Source organism: Epinephelus lanceolatus, chromosome 15, assembly GCF_041903045.1.
Source record: "Epinephelus lanceolatus isolate andai-2023 chromosome 15, ASM4190304v1, whole genome shotgun sequence".
NCBI classification, from domain to species: domain Eukaryota; kingdom Metazoa; phylum Chordata; class Actinopteri; order Perciformes; family Serranidae; genus Epinephelus; species Epinephelus lanceolatus.
Window position 1 is genome coordinate 41,549,090 of NC_135748.1, and position 20,646 is coordinate 41,569,735.

The 20,646-nt window shown below is 42.3% G+C and overlaps 1 protein-coding gene across 1 annotated transcript; it reads left to right on the plus strand.

The window, feature by feature from the left end:
• Positions 1-6: 6 nt before the first annotated feature.
• capn3a (calpain 3a, (p94)) lies at positions 7-19,081 on the plus strand. The gene is made up of 21 exons (XM_033643384.2): positions 7-454; positions 856-925; positions 3,476-3,594; positions 3,846-3,979; positions 4,360-4,528; positions 5,023-5,106; positions 5,275-5,369; positions 6,315-6,392; positions 6,698-6,858; positions 7,173-7,342; positions 7,771-7,782; positions 7,949-8,157; positions 10,304-10,340; positions 11,208-11,285; positions 11,493-11,550; positions 12,075-12,139; positions 13,654-13,722; positions 13,813-13,891; positions 15,104-15,220; positions 17,472-17,530; positions 18,076-19,081. Exons 1-21 carry the CDS (start codon positions 203-205, stop codon positions 18,100-18,102), a joined length of 2,142 nt encoding a protein of 713 aa, XP_033499275.1. The 5' UTR covers positions 7-202; the 3' UTR covers positions 18,103-19,081.
• Positions 19,082-20,646: the final 1,565 nt, after the last annotated feature.

The following is a 20,646-nucleotide window of genomic DNA, read 5'->3' on the forward strand; positions in this document are numbered from 1 at the left end:
GCAAAGGTGAATGCATGTGGAGTCTTTCACTGCGAGCTTTTGCATCTGCTCTGTGACGAAGGGGAGGGGGACGTCACACAAAGAAAGAGCCAATCAGACATTAGCTGTTTGGATTTATGCCAGGGTTTTTAGGCTTGTAAGACTTTAGTACAAGTGGCAAAAGCCAGTTTAAAAAAAAAAAAAAAGAGTCAGCTGAGACGAGATGCCCTATACACCGTCTGGCTTTTTCTGTGACCGGTTGATCCGGGAACGAGAGAGGAGAGACGGGGAAGGGTCTCTGAACAAGCCCCTCCGCTTCAACGGCCAGGACTTCAGCTCCCTGAGACAGGAGTGTCTCCAGAGGAAGAGCCTGTTCGAGGATGAATCTTTCCCGGCCACCGTGGAGTCTTTGGGCTTCAAGGAGCTCGGACACAAGTCCAACAAGGTCAAGAACATCGTCTGGAAGAGGCCCAAGGTAGGAGGGGGTTAGAGCGGGGCTGGGTGCACAGGAGAGGCACGCTGAGGGGATGGAGCACATGCGGGAGGTTATTTTTGATACACGGCAACATCAAATCTGAGTGGAAATCTTAACTGCTGTCATGGGATTTTACCTGGAGACGCCCCAGTGTTCCTACATGGATGGATTGGAATTAAGTTAGTGTGTCGCTGCACAGCCTTAAAGAGTCATTGTGCAAATGATTTCTGTTTTTTCCTCTGATATAACGGATGTTTTCTGACTTATCTCTGCTCCCTGTCTGTAAAGACAACTGTGGTCTAGTCAGTAAAAGAGACATCCAATCCTTAGACTAAAAAATCTGAGCAACAGCTGACACGACATCAATTACTGGTTAACTCTTTCTTTATTACTGTCAACAGGAAATCTGTGAGAATCCTCAGTTCATTGTTGGAGGAGCCAGTAGGACAGACATCTGCCAGGGAGACCTCGGTAAATTATGTCTCTTTATGCACAGTAATAACATCAGAGTGTGAAATGACATTCATGTTTTTGTCATTTTGTGAAGCTCAAGTGGATTTAAGTGGATTTTTTTGCACCAAACTATAGTGAGAGAGAAGTTTCAGTGATGTTTAAACCCCATCCTTGTGTTAGTGAGTTAAAACAAGAATGAAACACGTCTGTGTGATGACAAAAGGAGGAAATCCACTTGAAAAAATAACTTCAACTCGTTTCTGTCATTGTTTGTGGTGCGTTAACTGTTTCTAGTATTGTTGAAACTCACTGACCGAAGCAAAAACGCACACACAGTGTGACAGGACTGTACATTCTCTCAGTGTGGGTATCATTCAGTGACAGTCTGTATTCAGGCGGCTTTGAGTGCTAACAGGGGAGTAAATATCCCATCGATCCCCCTGCGCACGGCCTCTCCGCCTGCAGCGGCCTCCCCATATTGTGCTTACTCTTTTGGAAGGGAATCCAACCAGCAGCACTTCTCATTGTTGTTGAGTTCAGACTGCAAATAAAGGGGGACCAGAGGGACAAAGGTCCTGGCAGACACTGTTAACCGTTGCCTGTTGAAAAACTTACATTGTTTCCAGTAACACCCTGTCACACACCTGGACAATCACAAAACACGGAGGTCAGCACTCAGCGGAGGTCGTTTCCTCCTGGAAAACAAAAAAATGTCAAGCAGAAGAGTTCGGTCTTCGTTGTTGTTGTGAGTGAGAGGTGTGTGTTCTCTAACGTGGCAGCTATTTATCGTTGAAGGAAGGAAATCCATGCAGTGAGAATTTTGGAAATCACACCATCTTAAAAGTTCAAACCAGGGATGTCCCGATCTGATCTCGAAGATCAGGGCCGATTCAGGCATTTTTTAACTGATCAGTATCGGCTATATTGAGCTACATAGAGCCTGACATAATATTTATTTTTTACGTCAGCTAGTGTTTTTCCTCTCGTGAAGCTTTCGCGCACAGCAACTCCGTGAGAGCAGCCACCATCAACTCCCCAACTCCACCCTTTCTGTCTCCACTCCTTCACTCTGCTGAGCTCCAGTGCATGAGCGAGGGCTAAGCCGCACCGGCAGCGAAACACTACACGCTATAAACGACAGCAAAATGCAGAATGAGACTGTTTATTTATGTTACTTACCAAAGTTAGAAGCTCTTATTTAATTTCAGCTCATTTGCTTATCATGTTTGGCACATGGTGTTTCACCGCCCTGCTCGCAGGAGAGACAGACAGCAACAACAGCAACATTCTCCACGCGTCTGCAAGCACAACAAAGGCCCCTCGAGCAAAAAAACAATAAGAGTAATTTATTTTAAAAAAGTCAAGACGATGAAAATCAACGCTCAGTGGAATACAGCTGCTTCAGGTGGCAAAGGCGGCATGGAGAATAGTCTCTCAAAGGGACAGAGACATCAGAGACATTCCCTCAAGACAGTGACAAGGCAGAAAAGATTACAGAGGCACTTTTTTATATTTCATTTTGTTAAAAAAAAAACACCTTTGGGTCACAGCTCGGACGCACAATTTTTTTTTCATTGCAGAGCTATTCAGCTGTAAAGCAAACAGGCCAACACTGGATTGAGTTAAATAACTTTCAAGTACCTGAAGTGTGCACTGTGCAGCTGTAATATCTAGGAAAACAGAAGTATTGGATCGAGACTCTGGATCGGCTGACTCAATATTAAATGACTTCAGGAGCAAAAAAACTTTGCGACTTTCCTACTTCCATCTGCTCCCATTCTTGTTATGTGTGCATGAAAATGGCTCTGCTGTAATAAAAGGCCTGCATGTACAAGTTTTATTTAGGTGAGTTAAATAAAAGTGTTTTCTGTGTTAAGGTTAATTTGGGTTCAAAGTTCATTTCAACAGCAACCTCTCCTTCAAAAAACATGTCTAACAAGTCACCAGTACCGCCTTCTTCTACCTAAAAAACACAGCTTGTCTTCACCCATCACTCTCCCCCTCTGCTGCTGAAACTCTCACCCATACCGTCATCACATCCAGAACTGACTGTAACAGCATTCTTTATAGTACATTGTCCAAAGTCATAAATAAACTCCCAATACATCCAAAACTTTGCTGCCCGTCTGCTCACTCACTTCCACTCCTGCAATCACATCCCCCCAAAGAGCCTCCATTGGCTCCCTGTCCCACAACGTATCCAATTCAAAGTCTTCACTCACAAAGCCCTCCATAACCAGGCCCCCTCTTATCATGACCTGCTCCACCACCACACTCCTTCCCACAGTCTCAACTCCTCTGATGCCAGCCTTTGACTCCACCCTCAGGACAGAGCCTTCTCCATAGCCGCCCCCTCCCTCTGGAACACTCTCCCCAAATACATTAAAGACTGCACAGACCTGTCCCACTTCAAATCAAAAGCCATCTTTTCAAAATGGCTTCTAATGTGTGAATGATGTCGTGTATTTTACTGTATTCTATTCTGATAATTTCTAACTAATGTGAAGTGTCTTTGAGTACCATGAAGAGCGCTCTGTAAATAAAATGTTTTATTATTATTATTATTAGGTGACTGCTGGTTGCTGGCCGCCATCGCCTGTCTGACCTTGAATGAGAAGCTTCTGTACCGTGTGGTTCCCCAGGAGCAGAGCTTCTCTGAGGGCTATGGAGGCATCTTCCACTTCCAGGTCAGAAACAAACATCTAATCGCCGTAGATTCAGTCCTCGTTAAAGGAATACCACAAATGATCAATTACTCACCCGTTATTATGTTATCATAATGAAGAAAACTTTGTTTTTCGAATGAAGAATTAAAAATTAATTTTAGGTAAAAGGAGAAATAATCCTTCTGATTCAAGTTTTTAAAGTTTGTAGAAGTTTGAGTGCCAGTATTTTCTCATGCTTGATCCTCTGTGTTGTTTCTCCTTCTGTCCTTCAGTTCTGGCGTTACGGCGACTGGGTCGATGTCGTCATTGACGACCGCATCCCAACCTTCAACAACCAGCTGGTCTTCACCAAGTCTGCCGAGAGGAACGAGTTCTGGAGCGCCCTGCTAGAGAAGGCCTACGCCAAGTGAGTACTGAGCTGTTTCATTCTGCAGTGCTGTATTCTCTGAATGTTCACCTTCGACTGAGTGCTCACATGGAAGAACAGTTGGCTACGACTTTTTTTGTTTTATTTGGTTGGAAATTTGTGATTTTTTTCAGCTACACACAGAATATCAACAGTGTTTGAATTTGAATATCTGGGCTGCAGCCTTTGCTCATTTAATACGTCCTATTTGGAAACACAAACACGCTACTGCTCACGTTAGGGCAAAATAATACAGGAGTAAAGGGAAAACAACTGAATTTGACCAGGAAAGTGTCTCACTAACATTAAAAATCAAGATAAAGCTAATAGCAGCACATATAACTGAGTAAATGTGACATCTGTGCTCTTGCCCTGTCCAGGCTGCACGGCTCCTACGAGGCCCTGAAGGGTGGAAACACCACCGAGGCCATGGAGGATTTCACCGGTGGAGTCACTGAGTTCTACGAGATGAAGGAAGCTCCAAAAGAGCTCTACAAGATCATGAAAAAAGCTCTGGAGAGAGGCTCCCTCATGGGCTGCTCCATCGATGTGAGTCACACGTTTAATATGTGACTGTGATACAGACGATGAGGACTATTATACGCAGATTAAAGGAATACATCACCTACAGAGTGACTATTTGTATATCAGTTACTCACCTCGTGTTACATTGAATTTGTGAAGAAAACTTTTTTCTGGCATACCTCCAGGAGGAACGAAGAATCCAAAAACTGAGAACATTCTTGATGAATTGAAGTCATAGGGGTCCACGTTTAACAGCAGCAAAATAACATCTGTTAACAAACTCTCACACAACTCGTGCAGAATATCCAAGTCTCATTTATCCAGTCGTATGTTCAGTACTTCCCAAATACATGCATTTGCACTAAAACCTAACTATTACTAAACAGTTTCTTCAAAGTGCGTCATCTGCATATAGTTTTCATTACTTAATTAAGAGCATCACTTGAAATAAAAACCTGGTTGTGTTATAATATTTCTACAATATGAATGGAGACATGGTGTATTTTGTGTGTCTGCAGTCCCTGGTTCCTGCTCGCTTTGAGACTCGTACTGTGACGGGACTTGTGAAGGGTCATGCCTACTCTGTGACAGCTGTGGAGGAGGTAAAGCTGGTGGCTGACGGGCAAACAGTATAATGTGATTGTTCAACTCTGAGGTCCTGCAGAGCTTCACTCGCACAGGAATAATGTCACTGTCAGTCTGGGGTCATTAATAAATACGGTTTCAGGACATATGAGTTCAAATGTGACTGTTCTTGTGTTTCCCTACAGTGCAAATCGTCTCAGCACAAGGAGTCTAAGGTTCGTCTGGTGCGTCTCAGGAACCCGTGGGGTCAAGTGGAGTGGAATGGTCCCTGGAGTGACAAGTAACCACCTTTACTCATAGTTAAATCTTAAACTGTTTTGTTACGGAGGGGCTAGAGTTTGATCAAGGTACAATCATGATGTACAATAATTAAATACAATACAATAATTAAAGTGATAGTCTGGGTTTTTTCAAGTGGGCTTGTATGAGGTTCTTATTTACAGTCACTCAGTATGTTTCCATGCACAGTGAAGTGGAGCTACAGTTACAGCTCAACTACAAATTATATTCAGCCACAAAATAAACCTGAAGAGCTGCACATCAAAACAGAAGTACAGAGAGTTGTTGACTAGAGATGAAACACCATCTCATCTAGTTGAGTTGGTGTGAACCGGCAGGTTTTTACAACATTGCAGAACAATGCGTTGCAAGTAGGTGCACATTTCAACTTGTCTCGTCCCGATTTTTTAGTCTAAACTGGGCTTAACTAGTAAATGTGATGTAGTTTGGTGGCGTTTGTTATGGGAGGCAAGACTGTCCTGCATGTGTGTGTGTGGAAAAGTACTGTAACCAGACCAGCAAGTGCAGCAGACACAGAAGAGCATGCTTTTCCAAAATGAAAATTTTAATATGGGTTCTTGAAAACTCATGAAAATGCGTGGGAACGAATATAAGGTAAAGCTGTGAAAATACTCTCAGTATAACGCACACTTAAACTGATATTGGTTCTTTTCGGTGGAACTTTTTTTAGGTGGCTAAAATGCATTTTGCTACTGACCCTCATCCACAGCAGTAGACTGCTTAGCTTCCATGATGGACGTCAGCTTGCTTCTCCAAACTGTAGGCATGCCGACTGACGTTTACTCTATGTAATAAACTATCTATGGATAAATACCTCATACAAGCCTACTTAAAAAAAATCTGAACTCTCCCTTTAAGCTCAACTCTGTAGTTAACTCTGTAATAACTAATAACTAATCACTGTTTTCTGCTTCCTCTCCATCAGCTCCAAGGAGTGGGTCACTCTGTCTAAGGCTGAAAAAGAGAAGCTGCAGCACCAGAGTGCCGAGGATGGAGAGTTCTGGTGAGAGATTTCCACAGTTTAACCGCAACTGTGAAATGTTGATTCACTGGACAGAATCTCATGTTTTTCTGCCAACAGAAGTGAATTTTGTTTAGTTTATAGGGTGATTAAAAGGAACAGGAGGCAAATTGCAAATACAAATAATTTCTGTAATGAAACAGGCATGTATTTCAACACAGCTTTGAGTTTTATTCAGCTTATATCATCCATTTTTTAAGTTTTATTGGAGTCTAGAGGGAGTCAGGAGCTCCACTGTGCTGAGCTGTGATGCCGGATATTAATCTTAATGTCCTGATCTCCTCTAGGATGTCATTCGAGGACTTCAAGAAGAACTACACTAAGATCGAGATCTGTAACCTCACCCCTGACGCCCTGGAGGACGATAAGATTCACAAGTGGACGGTTTCTGTGAACGAGGGTCGCTGGGTGAGAGGCTGCTCAGCTGGTGGCTGCAGGAACTACCCAGGTACGTCAGTCTGCAGAATAACACAACAACTTTTAACCCCACAAACAGAAGATGACTTTTTCTTTAATTAATGCATTTATTAATTTAACCTTTGAGTCTTTGTCTCAGCATTCAGGGGTGAAAGATGTATTCACATTAAAGTAAAAGTAGCTATACCAGACTGTGGAAATACTCCATTACATGTCCTGTATTGAAAACATTACTTAAGTACATATACAAGAGTGTTATCAGCAAAGAAAAGTAGTAAAAGTCTACCTGTGAGTGTTGGTTATTATGGTTCTCATATTTAATAATGCTTCCTAAATGTCGTGCAGACACTTTCTGGACCAACCCTCAGTACCGCCTTCGTCTGCTGGAGGAGGACGACGACCCCGAGGACAATGAAGTGGGCTGCACCTTCGTGGTGGCTCTGATGCAGAAGAACAGGCGGAAAGAGCGCAAGATGGGAGCCAACCTCTTCACCATCGGATTCGCCATTTATGAGGTGACCTGTCCTTCTTCACCACGAAGAGACTGTGTGACAGACAAGTCAAGTGATTATTTAAATGGAATCTGGTGGGTTTGGTGATGGTGATTTCAGGGCTGTTTCTGGTTAAACTAAAGGATCTCACTCTCTAACACAAAGCTCTATCTCTGTAGGGATCCTTTCATAATGTTGTCAGACTCTTAGAATATTAATATATTAATCTGAGTCTGTCAGTGACAAAAGACAATCACTGCTAGTGGATGTAAATTGCAGCTCTCCCGTGCACTACTGGACCAGTTTCAAAAATTCACATGTAAGCCACATGTAAAAATAGGGTCCAGGTTGGAGAATGCTGATCTTACCCTTTACTTAAATTAAGTTAGTTTTTGGTTTTGATTTTGCATCCTGAAACAACACAAACACATGTTCTTCCTGTCTCTCTGCAGGTGCCAAAGGAGGTAAGGAAGCTGTGAACAAACCGTCACAGTGGAGCAGCAGTTTGCAAGTTAATTACACCCTACACTGTTTTCATATCGCATATGTTTCCAACTTCTATGTCTGTGAGTGTTAGAACTGCTTCCCTTCAACATGTCCCACCCACTCTGTTGTGACTCCCCCCTCCAGATGCACGGGAACAAGCAGCACATGCAGAAGGACTTCTTCCTGTTCAACTCCTCCAAAGCCCGCTGCAAGTCCTACATCAACCTGCGCGAGGTGACCCAGCGTTTCCGCCTGACCCCCGGGGAGTACGTCATCGTCCCCTCCACGTACGAGCCGCACCAGGAGGGAGAGTTCATCCTGCGAGTCTTCTCTGAAAAGAAGAACACCTCAGAGTGAGTGGGTGAGGGCGGTCAGGGTGGCCTGCAGGGGGCGAGCTGGGTGAGAGGAGGGGACGGGGACGCAGTTTAACACTGTTAGAAGAAAAGTTACAGTTAGATATGTTTGGTAGATGCTTAATGTATGTATGATGTTCCTTCTTTCTAGTAGGGCTGGGTACTGGAATACAACATGTATCACAACCATATCGGTTATTGGCTCATTTTTAGAGGATAAAAAAACGGTCTTTAAGAGTTTGGCCTTTTCCTCAGGATTATGTTTGAAAAACCCAGTTGTGATTTCCACCTCACAAAAAGGCTGTATCATTAGTTCAGGCAGCAACTAACTATTATTATTATAGATTAATCCAACAGTTATTTTCTCAATTAATACATTTTTGTAGAAGGTAATGAAAAATGAGAATGTGTTTCAAAACCATAAAAGTAGCAAAAACTTTGCGTGGTCGTCTGTTTACGAGTTGCAGCGGTGCCGATGTGTTTTCAGCTTGACGTTAGCTGCTAGTTGCATTAACGTAGTGTATTTACAGTCTATGGTTAATGGTGATAATGCTAATTTTCACTAGCAAAAAACAGGTTTAAATAATAGAAACAAAATAGAGGGTCTATTAGTGCAACTAAATGCCAAACAAGATGCTTTAAGGCGACCGAGACTGAGAAAGCAACAGCTGCGGTGACTACGCCTATACTCTGTGAATCTGGGGTTACGCCATCGTTACGTTACCCAACCAGCATTGTTGCCGTGGCAGCAACTTGTCAATGAACAGCACGTAGCTGTCACTCAACTCAACGGCGCCCTAAAATATGCAGAAATTTAAGCCTTAATAACTGTTAAACAGGTGAGTTATATGAAAATTCACCCTCCATGCAGTTGTCTTTAATATTGAAATGAGCTATAGAAACCAAAACCTTTATTGTACCAGGCTGTAAACATGTTTATTTCTGCTGTAAAGCTGGACATTTAAACACGGAGGTCTGTGGGGATTGACTCGCTCTTGGAGTCAGCCTCAAGTGGACATTAGAGGAACTGCAGTTTTTGGCATTTTTATGCATTCACTTCATTTTTCAGCTCTGGAGGTTGCCGCTTGTCTGTAACTGATGTAAAGTCAGTTTGGGCTCAAAAGTTCTTCTAATATGCTAAAACTGAAACTTTGTGAGAAATCACAACTGGAGTTTTTTAAATTCAGAAAAGACAGATGTCTGTGTGTGTTTTAGACACTGAAAATGTCTCAAATGTTACTTTTGTAGATGATAAAATGTGCATTTGTTTTAGCACGATAAATATCCCAAATGTAACGTGACAAAATAGAAACAAAATGTCCGACAGTACCCAGCTCTACTTGTAGATATTTAAAGTAGCAGCAGCAGGGCTGATTTATCCACCCTCCATGTGCATGTTACAGTGCGGGTTTGTGTGTATGTTGATGAGGGTGGGGCTTTGTCTGGGTGCATGGCGGGTGGGACACAAACCACCAACAACAAACAATTTTAACGGCGATTTGATTTGTAGAACTGGAAGAAATCGGCCCCAGTTCGAAGCTGTTATGGAATCTTTTTTAGGACAAGCGACTTCAGATTTGGGCACGCTCCGGTAAACTTTCAAAGTATTCAATACTGCATATTCAAGCCTCAACAAACATCCACCGCAACCCCCACCCACCTCCACCCCCACTGCCCTGGAGGACCAGACAGCACGCAGAGCTGGCCTGCACTCTGATGGACCGGGACCGGCTGTGAATCAGGCTGTGGGATGGATGTGCAAATACCATTAGTTAGTTAGAAGGGTGTGGGTTATAACATAGTAACTAACAAACTATCTTAACCCCCATCATATACAAAATCAAGAAGAGGACGATTTCTACGAACAAGAGTCCCCAAAATCAGAGAAATCAAGAGAAAACTCTCTTGACAGGAGGAAGCAGCAGGTGGTACTGAACTAACACATTTTATTCACAGCCTCTGTCACTGTTTGTGGATTCATTTTGTCTCTGTTGTCCAGTGTGAGTATTTAGAGATGCTGCAATGAGTCAGTGATGTTTCAGACTTTAATAACATGATTGTAGTAAGCAGATGAGTGCACAGGCTTGTGGTCCAGATGAGATGTTGTTGTCACCATGATGACTGCTGTTTGTTCGTCTTCACCCAGGGAGATAGAGAACAGGATCGAGGCCGATCATCCAGTGGTAAGTTTCCTTTGGTTCCCGTCATGACTCCAAGAGACGCTGACTTTTCCTCATCTGTTACAGGTTGAAAAATACCAAAGTCACCCTTTAAGAGCTGCAGCATGACAAAGCTCTCTTCCTCTGCAGCTTTAGTTTCTGTTCCATATTTGTATCCGAGAAATCAAACCTGTTCTTACATGAAAACCACAGTAAAGAGTGCAGTGTTGTTCTGCGTCCTAGAGAATGTAGTCACATTTAAACATATGTTAAAAATATTCCATCTATATGTTCACCATCCATCATTCATTCTTAACGGGACAGTTCACCCCCAAATCAAAAATACATATTTTACCAAACTATACCCGCCTATGTTATCACAAAGCAGAAGGAAGTGTGCATCTACTCATGAACAGGAGACTCATGCTTGTGACAGTGCGAAATGTAAATGTTAAAGTCGTTTTCCTCAGCTGAGCTGTAATGTTAGCTAGCTCAGTGATGCTAAGTGAGCTAGCAGTAGATGCACTCTTCCTTCTGCGCAGCGATACAGTTGACGGGAGTAGTTCAGTACGAAGAAAATAGTTCCTACATGAAACTGCTCACAACAAGGTCTGTGGATTATCTTGAGTAACCGGGTCATGATCTCCAACACTTAACAACTAACACCAAAACTATCTAGACTGATAAACAGAACTACAAGTGAGAGGAAAATGTGTTGTTTTGATTTTGGGTTGAACTGTCCCTTTAAAGATGCTAAATAATAAAAACCCAAACCCATGAAGGCAGTTGTGTTCTGTATAAATAGAGTTATTCACAAACATGTTTTCCTTTCACATCCTCTCCCTCTCGTCTCTTTATCTCTTTCTTCTTTGTGGCTCTATGACGCCTCAGCCGGCGCCAGCCTCAGCGGGGGAAGAGAGCGAGGAGGACCAGCAGTTCAGGACTATTTTTCAGGAGATAGCCGGTGATGTGAGTACAAGAAGTACAGCAAGACATCAAACATACAGATAAGAAAATAACTAATTTGTGTTTATGAAATGGTCCTTATTAACTTTTGTTTTCAGCTTTTACAACGAACATCTTAAGACATTAACAATGTGATCAAAGTCAAATTTTAATGGTCGTCTCTTTCTTTTCTTTCTACTGTCTCCTCCTCTTGTCTGGCCGCTCTCGCAGGACATGGAAATCACAGCCAACGAACTGAAGAACGTTCTCAACAGAGTGATCACCAAACGTGAGTCCAGTTAGATCAGCTGAACTGTTTATCACAGCATCACTGTCATGTTAACACTCAGTTCAAATCAAATCAAATCAAAGATGGAGGAGGAGAATTGTACTGAGTTGAGCACTTAATGTTGTAATGAGGGGTGTATATGGTCTGCAGCAGTGTTTGAGTGGGTGGAGTGTGTCAGGTGGTATCCACATGAACGCCAGGACCAAAGGTATCTCATCATAACATTGGATTGGAACAAAATGATCAGTCCACTTCACCTGTCAGTGGCTTAATGTTGTGGCTGATCGATGTGTGACTCTTTAACATTTAGTGATTTGTATCGGTTGCTAAAACCAACTCCAACAGCACATATTAGATGCTTAAACGTATTTGTGTGCAGATATTTGGTCCAGAAAGAATCTATATGTTGGGTAGTAGGTTTTGACAGCATAAATCTCTGCAGTCACCTCTCTACAGACATGATATAGAACTGCTGTCATTATCGTTTGTCTTCTAAGTCTTGCACTTGGTTGTATTCCCTCCAGACAAGGACCTGAACACAGAGGGCTTCAGCCTGGAGAGCTGCAGGAGCATGATTGCTCTGATGGACGTATCCTTTGTATCGAGTGCATCGGGCTGGCTGTGTTGTCTGTAGGAGGCACAACCTGCCGAGACCCATGGCAGGGTCTGTGATGATGCCCACAGGGCCTCGGCCTCAAGTCACCACACTAACACAGCGATAACTCACTTCAACATACATTTGTTATCATCCAACATGTTTAACCAGGTAAGTCCTGGTGAGATCAATGATCTCTCTTTCAAGGGAGACCTGGCCAAGACAGCAGCATAAGAAAAAGTTACAAACAACAATAACCACAATAAAAACATGAATGATGCACAGCAACATGTAGAAATATTAAAACACCTACGCACAATGACAAGAACCAACTGATTCATTCACCCTTGTATTTATGTGAGCTCTAAAATCAGGCAGAGACCAACTCTGTTAGTTTTAAATCTTTTTTAAGGCTATTCCAAGTAAGGGGAGCAGAGCACATAAAAACACCTCCTGTTAGAGGTGTTCGGGGCCACGTCCTACCCGTAGGAGGCCCTGGAGCAGACCCAGAACACGCTAGAGGGATTATGTATTTCATCTGGCCTGGGAACACCTCGGGGTCCTCCAGGAGGAGCTGGAAAGAGTTGCTGGGGAGAGGGACGTCTGGGGTATTTGCTCAGCCTGCTGCCCCCATGATCCGGCTTTGGATAGGCAGTTGAAAATGTATGTATGGATGGATGGTTTAAAAGTAAGGGAGTCAGCTAGCCAAATACTGAGATATTTATTACAACAGACATCTTCTAACATCTTTCCCTGAGCAGTAATAACATCAGGAGTGTTCACAGCCTTCGTTCTAGCATTTGAAACATACATTACCTTATTTTAATTGGCATTTAAAACCACCTTTAGTTGAGAAAGCTGAGTCTGGACAAAATTGAAGACAGCCTGTGAACCTGCACAATACATCACTGTATCGTCCACATAGAAATTAAAGTTGGTACCATCCACGTTTTGATTTAAACTACGGATATAGATCGAAAATAACAGCTGACCTAAAGCACAACCTTGGGGTACACCTTTACAAGGTGAGCCCATCAAATTGGACACATTAGGAGCTTTCTGAGAGGTAATTCACAAACCAGCCCACTGCCTGATGGGATATACCAATACCAGTCAATCTCTGAATCAAAATATGATGTCGGGGCGCCTGGTGGCTTAGCAGGTAGTGCAGGCATCCCATATACAAAGACAACACACTAAATTATTATACAGTCCACTCAGCTGATACAGTAAGTTAGTGATTATTTAAACACACCAGTAATGGAAGTATTCAGATTTTTTACTGAAGTAAAAATACTTGCTGTAAAAATACTCCACTAAGAGTAAAAGTCCTGAATTCAAAACCTTACCTTGTAAAAGTGTGTGTACATTTTATCAGCTAAATGTACTTAAATGATTTAAAGTAAAGTATTGATTGTTCAGTAAAATTTGGACGGTCAGTTCCAGGCTCAACACTACAACATGAAGCCGGTTGTTTTTGGTTTTTGGTCTTAACTGCTTGTGTTCAGATGGACGGGACAGGTAGACTCAACCTTCAGGAGTTCAGACATCTGTGGAATAAGATCAAACAGTGGCAGGTGGGAACTCAGGTTTCTTTCTCTCTATATATAACAGCAGTAAGACTCTGGTAATTCCCATCAGATTAACACAGATTCGATCTCTTTCAGGGAATCTTTAAGCACTATAACGCTGATCAGACCGGCAGCATCAACAGTTACGAGATGAGGAATGCTGTCAATGACGCAGGTAATAACTCTTCTTATTCTGTTCTCTCAGTTTAGCCACATTACAGAAAGACAGATTTTTTTTCCACTTATTAAAAACATCCATGCAGATTTTGGGGGATTTTAGATTTCTATTAACTCTGAAAGGAGAAGTTTTAGAGGCAGAAATTTCAAAATGTCAGTAAATAATACAACCTGAGGGACCAGACATTACCAGGGATGTTTGTAATGTTCTTGAACTGATCCTTTAAGGTTGTTGTTTACAATACTCGAATATTTAACACTTGGAAAGGTACTTCACAGTGGTTTTTCAGATTCTACAAATGTGATCAAAGCTGCTGAAAATGACTCTTAAAGGAATACTTCACCCTCCAAGTGATCATGTGTGTATGAGTTGCTCACCCTGTGTTACCTTGATTTCATGGAGAAAAATTTGTATTTCTCACCTGGCCTCATAGTGAACGAAGAATCCAAAAACTGAGAGAATCTTTGATAAATTTAAGTCATGTGGGGGGGGAGGGGGCAGGTTTAACACCAGCAAAACTACATCAAAACATTTGTTTACAAACTGACACTACTTGTGCAGTATAATCCGAGTCTCATTTATTTAGTCGTGGATGTGGAGTTGAGGACTTGTGTCTGTTTTTTGGGGATTGCATTGGATGAAACGCAGCGGCCCAGATTCAGTTCCAACCTGTGGCCCTTTGCCGTGTGTCTCCTTATTCTGCACAAGTTGTATGACTGTAAACAGATGTTTCGATGTAGTTTTGCTGATGTTAAATGTGGCCCCCCCCGTGACTTAAATGCATCAAGGATTTCCTCCAGTTTAGGATTCTTTGTTCACCGTGGAGACATGCGAGAAAAACAAAGTTGTCATCACTTACTTATTGTAAGACAGGGTGAGTTACTGATATGCAAATGATCATTTGAGTTAAGTGTTCTTTTAGTGCTCTTTTTTTCAGTTTGAATTATTTGTGTTTTAGCAAACCAGCAAATCAGTCTTAACCTGAACCCTGAAATATAAAAAATGGTCTCTGAAAGCAGAAGATGTTTATCAGTCATGGACTTATGTTGGGGTCATTGTGAGCTCATGATATTGAATCATATTTTATACGTAAACATGCATGTTTAAAGACATTTAATGAAAGTGTGTGCTGCGGATGAACTTACAGCTTGAACTCACCCTCTAAATGTTGTCGTCACTGTACAGTCATGTGTCTTGTGTCCCGCTCAGGCTTCCGTCTCAACAACCAGCTGTACGACATCATCACCATGCGCTACGCAAACGAGAACATGAACATCGACTTCGACAGCTTCATCAGCTGTCTGGTCCGGCTTGAAGCCATGTTCAGTAAGTCGCTGCCTCACAAACAAACAAACAAACAAACAAACAATCACTGGCACATGATTCTCTGTGGAGGAAGCCTTTGTGTTTAATTATAATTTAAGTATTAGGGCGACCTTTGGCTCACCCGGTAGAGTGTGCGCCACATACAGGCTCCTTTCTCTCCCAATTTTCCTGCCTATCTACAGCTGTTGTGACATTAAAGAAAAAATATTCTAAATAAAAAAAAAAAAAGAATCCAAGAGACAGAGAGTTACTGCCCCACGAGAAGGAGTTCAAGTATCTCAGGGTCTTGTTCATGATTGAGGGTAGAATGGAGGGTGAGATGGATTGGCGCTGCGCCAAACTGTCATGGTGAAGAGGGAGCTGAAGGCGAAGCTTTAGATTTACTGATCCATCTATGTCCCAACCCTCACCTGTGGTCATGAGTCATGAAAGAATGAGGTCGTGGATGCAAGCAGCCGAAATGAGTTTCCTCTGTAGGGTGTCTGGGCTCAGGCTAGGGTTGCCACCTTGGATTTGTGAAAAAAAGGGACACTCGACCAAATGTTTGAGGCGGAGGGCTCAGCCATTATTACCAGTTCAGACTGACCAATGAACATGAAATTCAGACATAGGAGACCAGATTTGCCATCATTACATGTCCTTCTATGTGCCTGTATTTTATATTAATTTTTATATCAATGAAAAAAACAAATCTGTGTTACTAAATTCTTACATTTTTACATGTATCTCACCATAGAAAGTTGGAAGTTGACATATTCTGCCATATATGAAGAGGGGAGACTCTCTGGAATCTGGCAATATAAGAACCATGATGCTGGGACATTCTGTCACTTCACAGTTGTCCAAAACATGTGGTTTGTGCCAGGCGGACATGTTTGCCAGTATTTTTCATTATTGCAAGAAATTCCATTGACTCATTCACAAGTCAAAAATGTGTTTTATCTGAAAGAAACATGCAATATTTACATCTAAGATCATAGAAAAATAGTCAACCAAGTGCAATGATGTCCTCCAAGATAATATTTGCCACTTTGTTTGCAGTAAAAAAAAAATTGGGCATTGGGGGGGGCACGTGTCCCCCTCAATGTATATGGTGACTACGGCCCTGTCAGCATGCATAATTAGGCTACAGTTGTCTGGGTGTGCAAAGGTGAAGTGGCTGGTCTTGTCATACAGAGTTTGATGGAGTGTCAACTGGACAATATGGAGATATTTGCATCTTGAAAGCCGGACTACAAATGTGGATAGACAGGGAGAAACACACACAAGCCTAAGACGTGGTAAGATACGATATTCCTCACTATATGAAGTGACTGATAACAAGATCTGTATAATGGACTGTAAAGAAATGCGTCAGGTTTTTATTTTGTAGACGTTTGATCTGGATGACAGCACAATGATGTGTGTGGTATCATTGGAAAGCTCTGCTCCTGCGCTTTCATGTGATATGCGTGGCATTTCTGTGCGAGCCTGCATTTGCGAGTAATCCATCCAAGAGTAATGTGTGTGCAGAGCTGTATGAAAGCTCTGTTATACATAATTTTAGTGTAACTTTATCATTTTCTTTCGCTGTGAAAACATTCGGAAAGCTACGATTCCGCTGTTTCACGTGATATGCATGGCTTCTTGCTATGACGCACGGTCGCGGAGAAAAACCATAGAGAAGAACAGGTGTGAATTTGGACGCACTATGCGTCGTTCTGGATGGACTCCTTGGCCTGCTGCTGCTGCATTTTCCCCAAAAAACGGGACAAATTGTGTCCCGGGAGAGATTTTTTTTTCCCCGGGACAGCTGATGAAAAAAGAGAACAATTCTGGGAAAAACGGGACGGGTGGCAACTCTAGCTCAGGCTTAGAGATAGGGGGAGGAGCTTAGATTTCCAGAGGGAGCTCGGAGTAGAGCCGCTGCTCTTTTGCGTGGAAAGGGGTCAGTGGAGGGGATTTGAGCATCTGATCAGGATCCTCCTGGGCCCCTCACGTTACAGGTATTCTGGGCATGTCCAACTGGTAGGAGGCCCCGGGGCAGACCCAGAACACAGTGGAGGGATTACATATCTCATCTGGCCTGGGAACAAGAGACGAAAACAAGGTCACCTGGGTCTGGTATCATAAAACATTACTCATTAGGTGGCTAATCATGACTGTGTTGTCATTCTGAGCCCCTGCACCGTGTGTCTGTGTATGTTAAAGTAGTTTAAAGAGCTCTTGGATGAAGTGTGTCTCACTCATGTTGATGCTTGTGTCTCTCCAGGGGCGTTCCAGGCCTTCGATCAGGATGGAGATGGTACGATCAGACTCAGTGTCCTGGAGGTGAGAGCTGCGACAACATGCTACCTATAAACTGTACTCAGATATATAGTACATGTTTTCCTTTGGGCAGCTGATGTGTACTGTTACTGCTGAAGCATCAACCTGAAGCAAAGGTTTTTCTAAACTAGCTCAGTAACTGGATATAACTCAGTATTCTGTTGGGTTTAAGGTGACATCAGAACTTTTTTTAAAGATTATTTAGAGAATATGAACCAAAATCTATCAGTAGAAGCACCCTGGATGATCACCAGGAGAGGAAATATGAAAAAACAACCTTGAACAACACAAAATTAATTTGAAATACTCAGACTTTTCTCTAATCTTTGCTATTTTCTTTGTATATACTGTAAACTTTACCTCTTCTGACTATTTTTGATTTACAAAATGAAGCTTTTGCCTCAGGGAAAATTATTAAACTCTTACTCAGATATTTATGATCAATCTATCACTTACGCATTTTTCATGTAAAGTGTAAGTTAAATATAAAATGTCCAGCAGGGGTTTTAAGCAGATTCACTGACTCTTGTCCGTCTCTCCGTCCTCAGTGGCTCCAGTTGACCATGTACGCCTAGACAGGCCCATCTTCCTCCAGGTGAGCTCCACTCCACACGAGGACCAGACCTGCCAGCCTTTACCTCAATATTCAGTGTGCCCGATCGTCGTTAGCTCTCATCCACCTCACCTCCAGCCCCCCCTCCCTCCTCAGCTCTGCTCTTTCTACTCTGAGATGTTCAACATGCTTCTTCAACTTCATCTTTTCTTCCTCTTTCTGGGTCTCAGGCTTTCTGCATTTCTTTCTCTGCTCTCGTCTTTTCATTATCATCGAAATATCAGTCTCTCCTTTCAGCCATTAGCCTGTGTTTTTTTTTTTTTCTTTTTCCCCAAAGTCACTTGTCCCGTACTTTTTCTCAGGCATCAAACACACACAACCTCTTTTTTTTCTGTCACAATACCTCACAGAGCTCCTTCTACAGTACCACCCTCTCACGTCATCTTCTTCTACTGTTATCAAACTGAGCAGCAAGGCCGTTCTTCCCGTATTCACCCCTCTCTGGTGGACAGTGAATAAACTTGTGAATCACTCCTTCACCTGTTATATTTCTGATAACACACCCCCCAGTTTCTTTCCAGGCACCACCCTGTTTTTAATCACTTATTTTTGTCAATAAAACTCCTGCTGGACTTTTTGTGGACCTCAACAATCAGTCACACTTCACCCTCCCTGGTGACTGTGCTGGGTACGAGCCATCTAGCGCTCCCTGGTGGACAAACTCAGGCTTCTCCACGACGACTGTCCCGTCTTTCAGCTCTTCACGTGGATGGAGGAGATTCAAGAACAAAACTGAGGAGCCGACGAGTTTTTACTTTAACGCCGACGTTCGAGGTTATGAAATATATGGATTTGAAAGAATATGGCTAATGGGTTGGACTGCAGCTTTTTGTGATTTTTTTCCTACTAAGGCTTTGGTCAATGAGTGTACTGCATTTTTAACCATTTTAACCAAATAAATGAATAAATGTGTAGTTATTGGTTTGAGTGCGTTACCAGTAGACTTGATGTGAAAATTGTGGCGTTTTTTTAAACCTTTTAAATGTGATTTGAGACGTGATGTGAGATTTATTTAAAGGAACAGTGTGTGGGATTTAGTGGCATCTAATGGTGAAGACTGCAGATTGCAGCCAGCTAAAACTTCTCCCATGTGCCGTTCCTTCAGTGTTCACTGTTCAGGAGGTTTTTACTGAGAGCAAAATTATCCACAGAGGTCTTTCTTTACAAAACAAACAGACCAGCTGATTTAAACTGGCAGAAACACTGAATAAAGCAGTTTCATGTTACAAATCAGTGTTTCTCTAATGCTGTTTGGCATGTCGGAGAATGGCCCTAAAACCTGCTAATGTGTGCTCACCTTTTTTCTCCAATAACATAAAGGGTTTTTACAGGGAGGTCTCTTCCTCTCCAATATAAACTGACCAGGTGATTTAAACCAGTAAAAACACTGACTAAAGCAGTTTTACGTTAAAACTAGAATTATAGCCACGCAGTTGAACACCTCTGAGCACCAGTCAAGTTGCAGTTACAGTCTCCATCCATGTCAGTGAAAACATGGACGCTTTGAACAGAGATCTGTTTAGAGTCACCAATTCAGTATCTGACCAAATGTCTCCCCTTCTGTTCCTGAGATATGACGTTAAAACATGATGATGTCACAGTCAAGCTGACCTTTGACCTTTTGACCTTCATTATTTTATCCTGTTAGACATTTGTGTGAAATTCTGTCACAATTAGTGAATGATTTTTTTGAGTTATAGCCAAAAACATATTTTGTGAGGTCACAGTGACCTTTGACCACAAAATTCTAATCAGTTCATTTGTGAGTCTAAGTGGACGTTTGTGTCAAATTTGAGGAAATTCCATTAAGGCCTTCTTGAGTTATCAAGTTCACAAAATGAGACGAATGCAAGGTCACAGTGACCTTTGATCTCTGACCACTAAAATCTAATCAGTTCATCCTTAAGGCCATGTGGACGTTTGCGCTAAATTTGAGGAAATTCCCTCCGGGTGTTTTTGAGATATGTTGACAAGAAAGCAACAGACGAGGTCACGGTAACCTTGCATTCTGATCAGTCCGCTTAAGTCTAATCTCTTCATCATTAAGTCCAAGTGGATGTTTGTGCCAAATTTAAGGAAATTTTCTCAAGGTGTTCTTGAGATATGTTCACAAGAAAGAGACGGATGAGGTAACAGAACCTTGACCTATGACCACCAAATTCTAATCAGTTCATTCTTGAGTCCAAGAGTACATTTGTGCCAAATTTGAATAAATTCCCTCAAGGCATTCTTGAGATATCGTGTCTACAAGAATCAGACGGACAGACAACTAAAAACATAACAAGGCTATCGCTGGCACGGAGGCAGAACAATCAGTGTTTTCTGACGCCTCTCATTGCGGCGGGGCTGCTAGCTGCAGCAGCTGATGCAAAAATGTGAATGTCACTATCTAGGGCCAGTGTTTGGTTTGTCCTTTCTGGGGTACTGTACAAACATGGCTGTGCAACATGCTGATCTCCATAGACGAGGACCTGCTCCCTATGTAGATATAAACGGTGATTTTTAT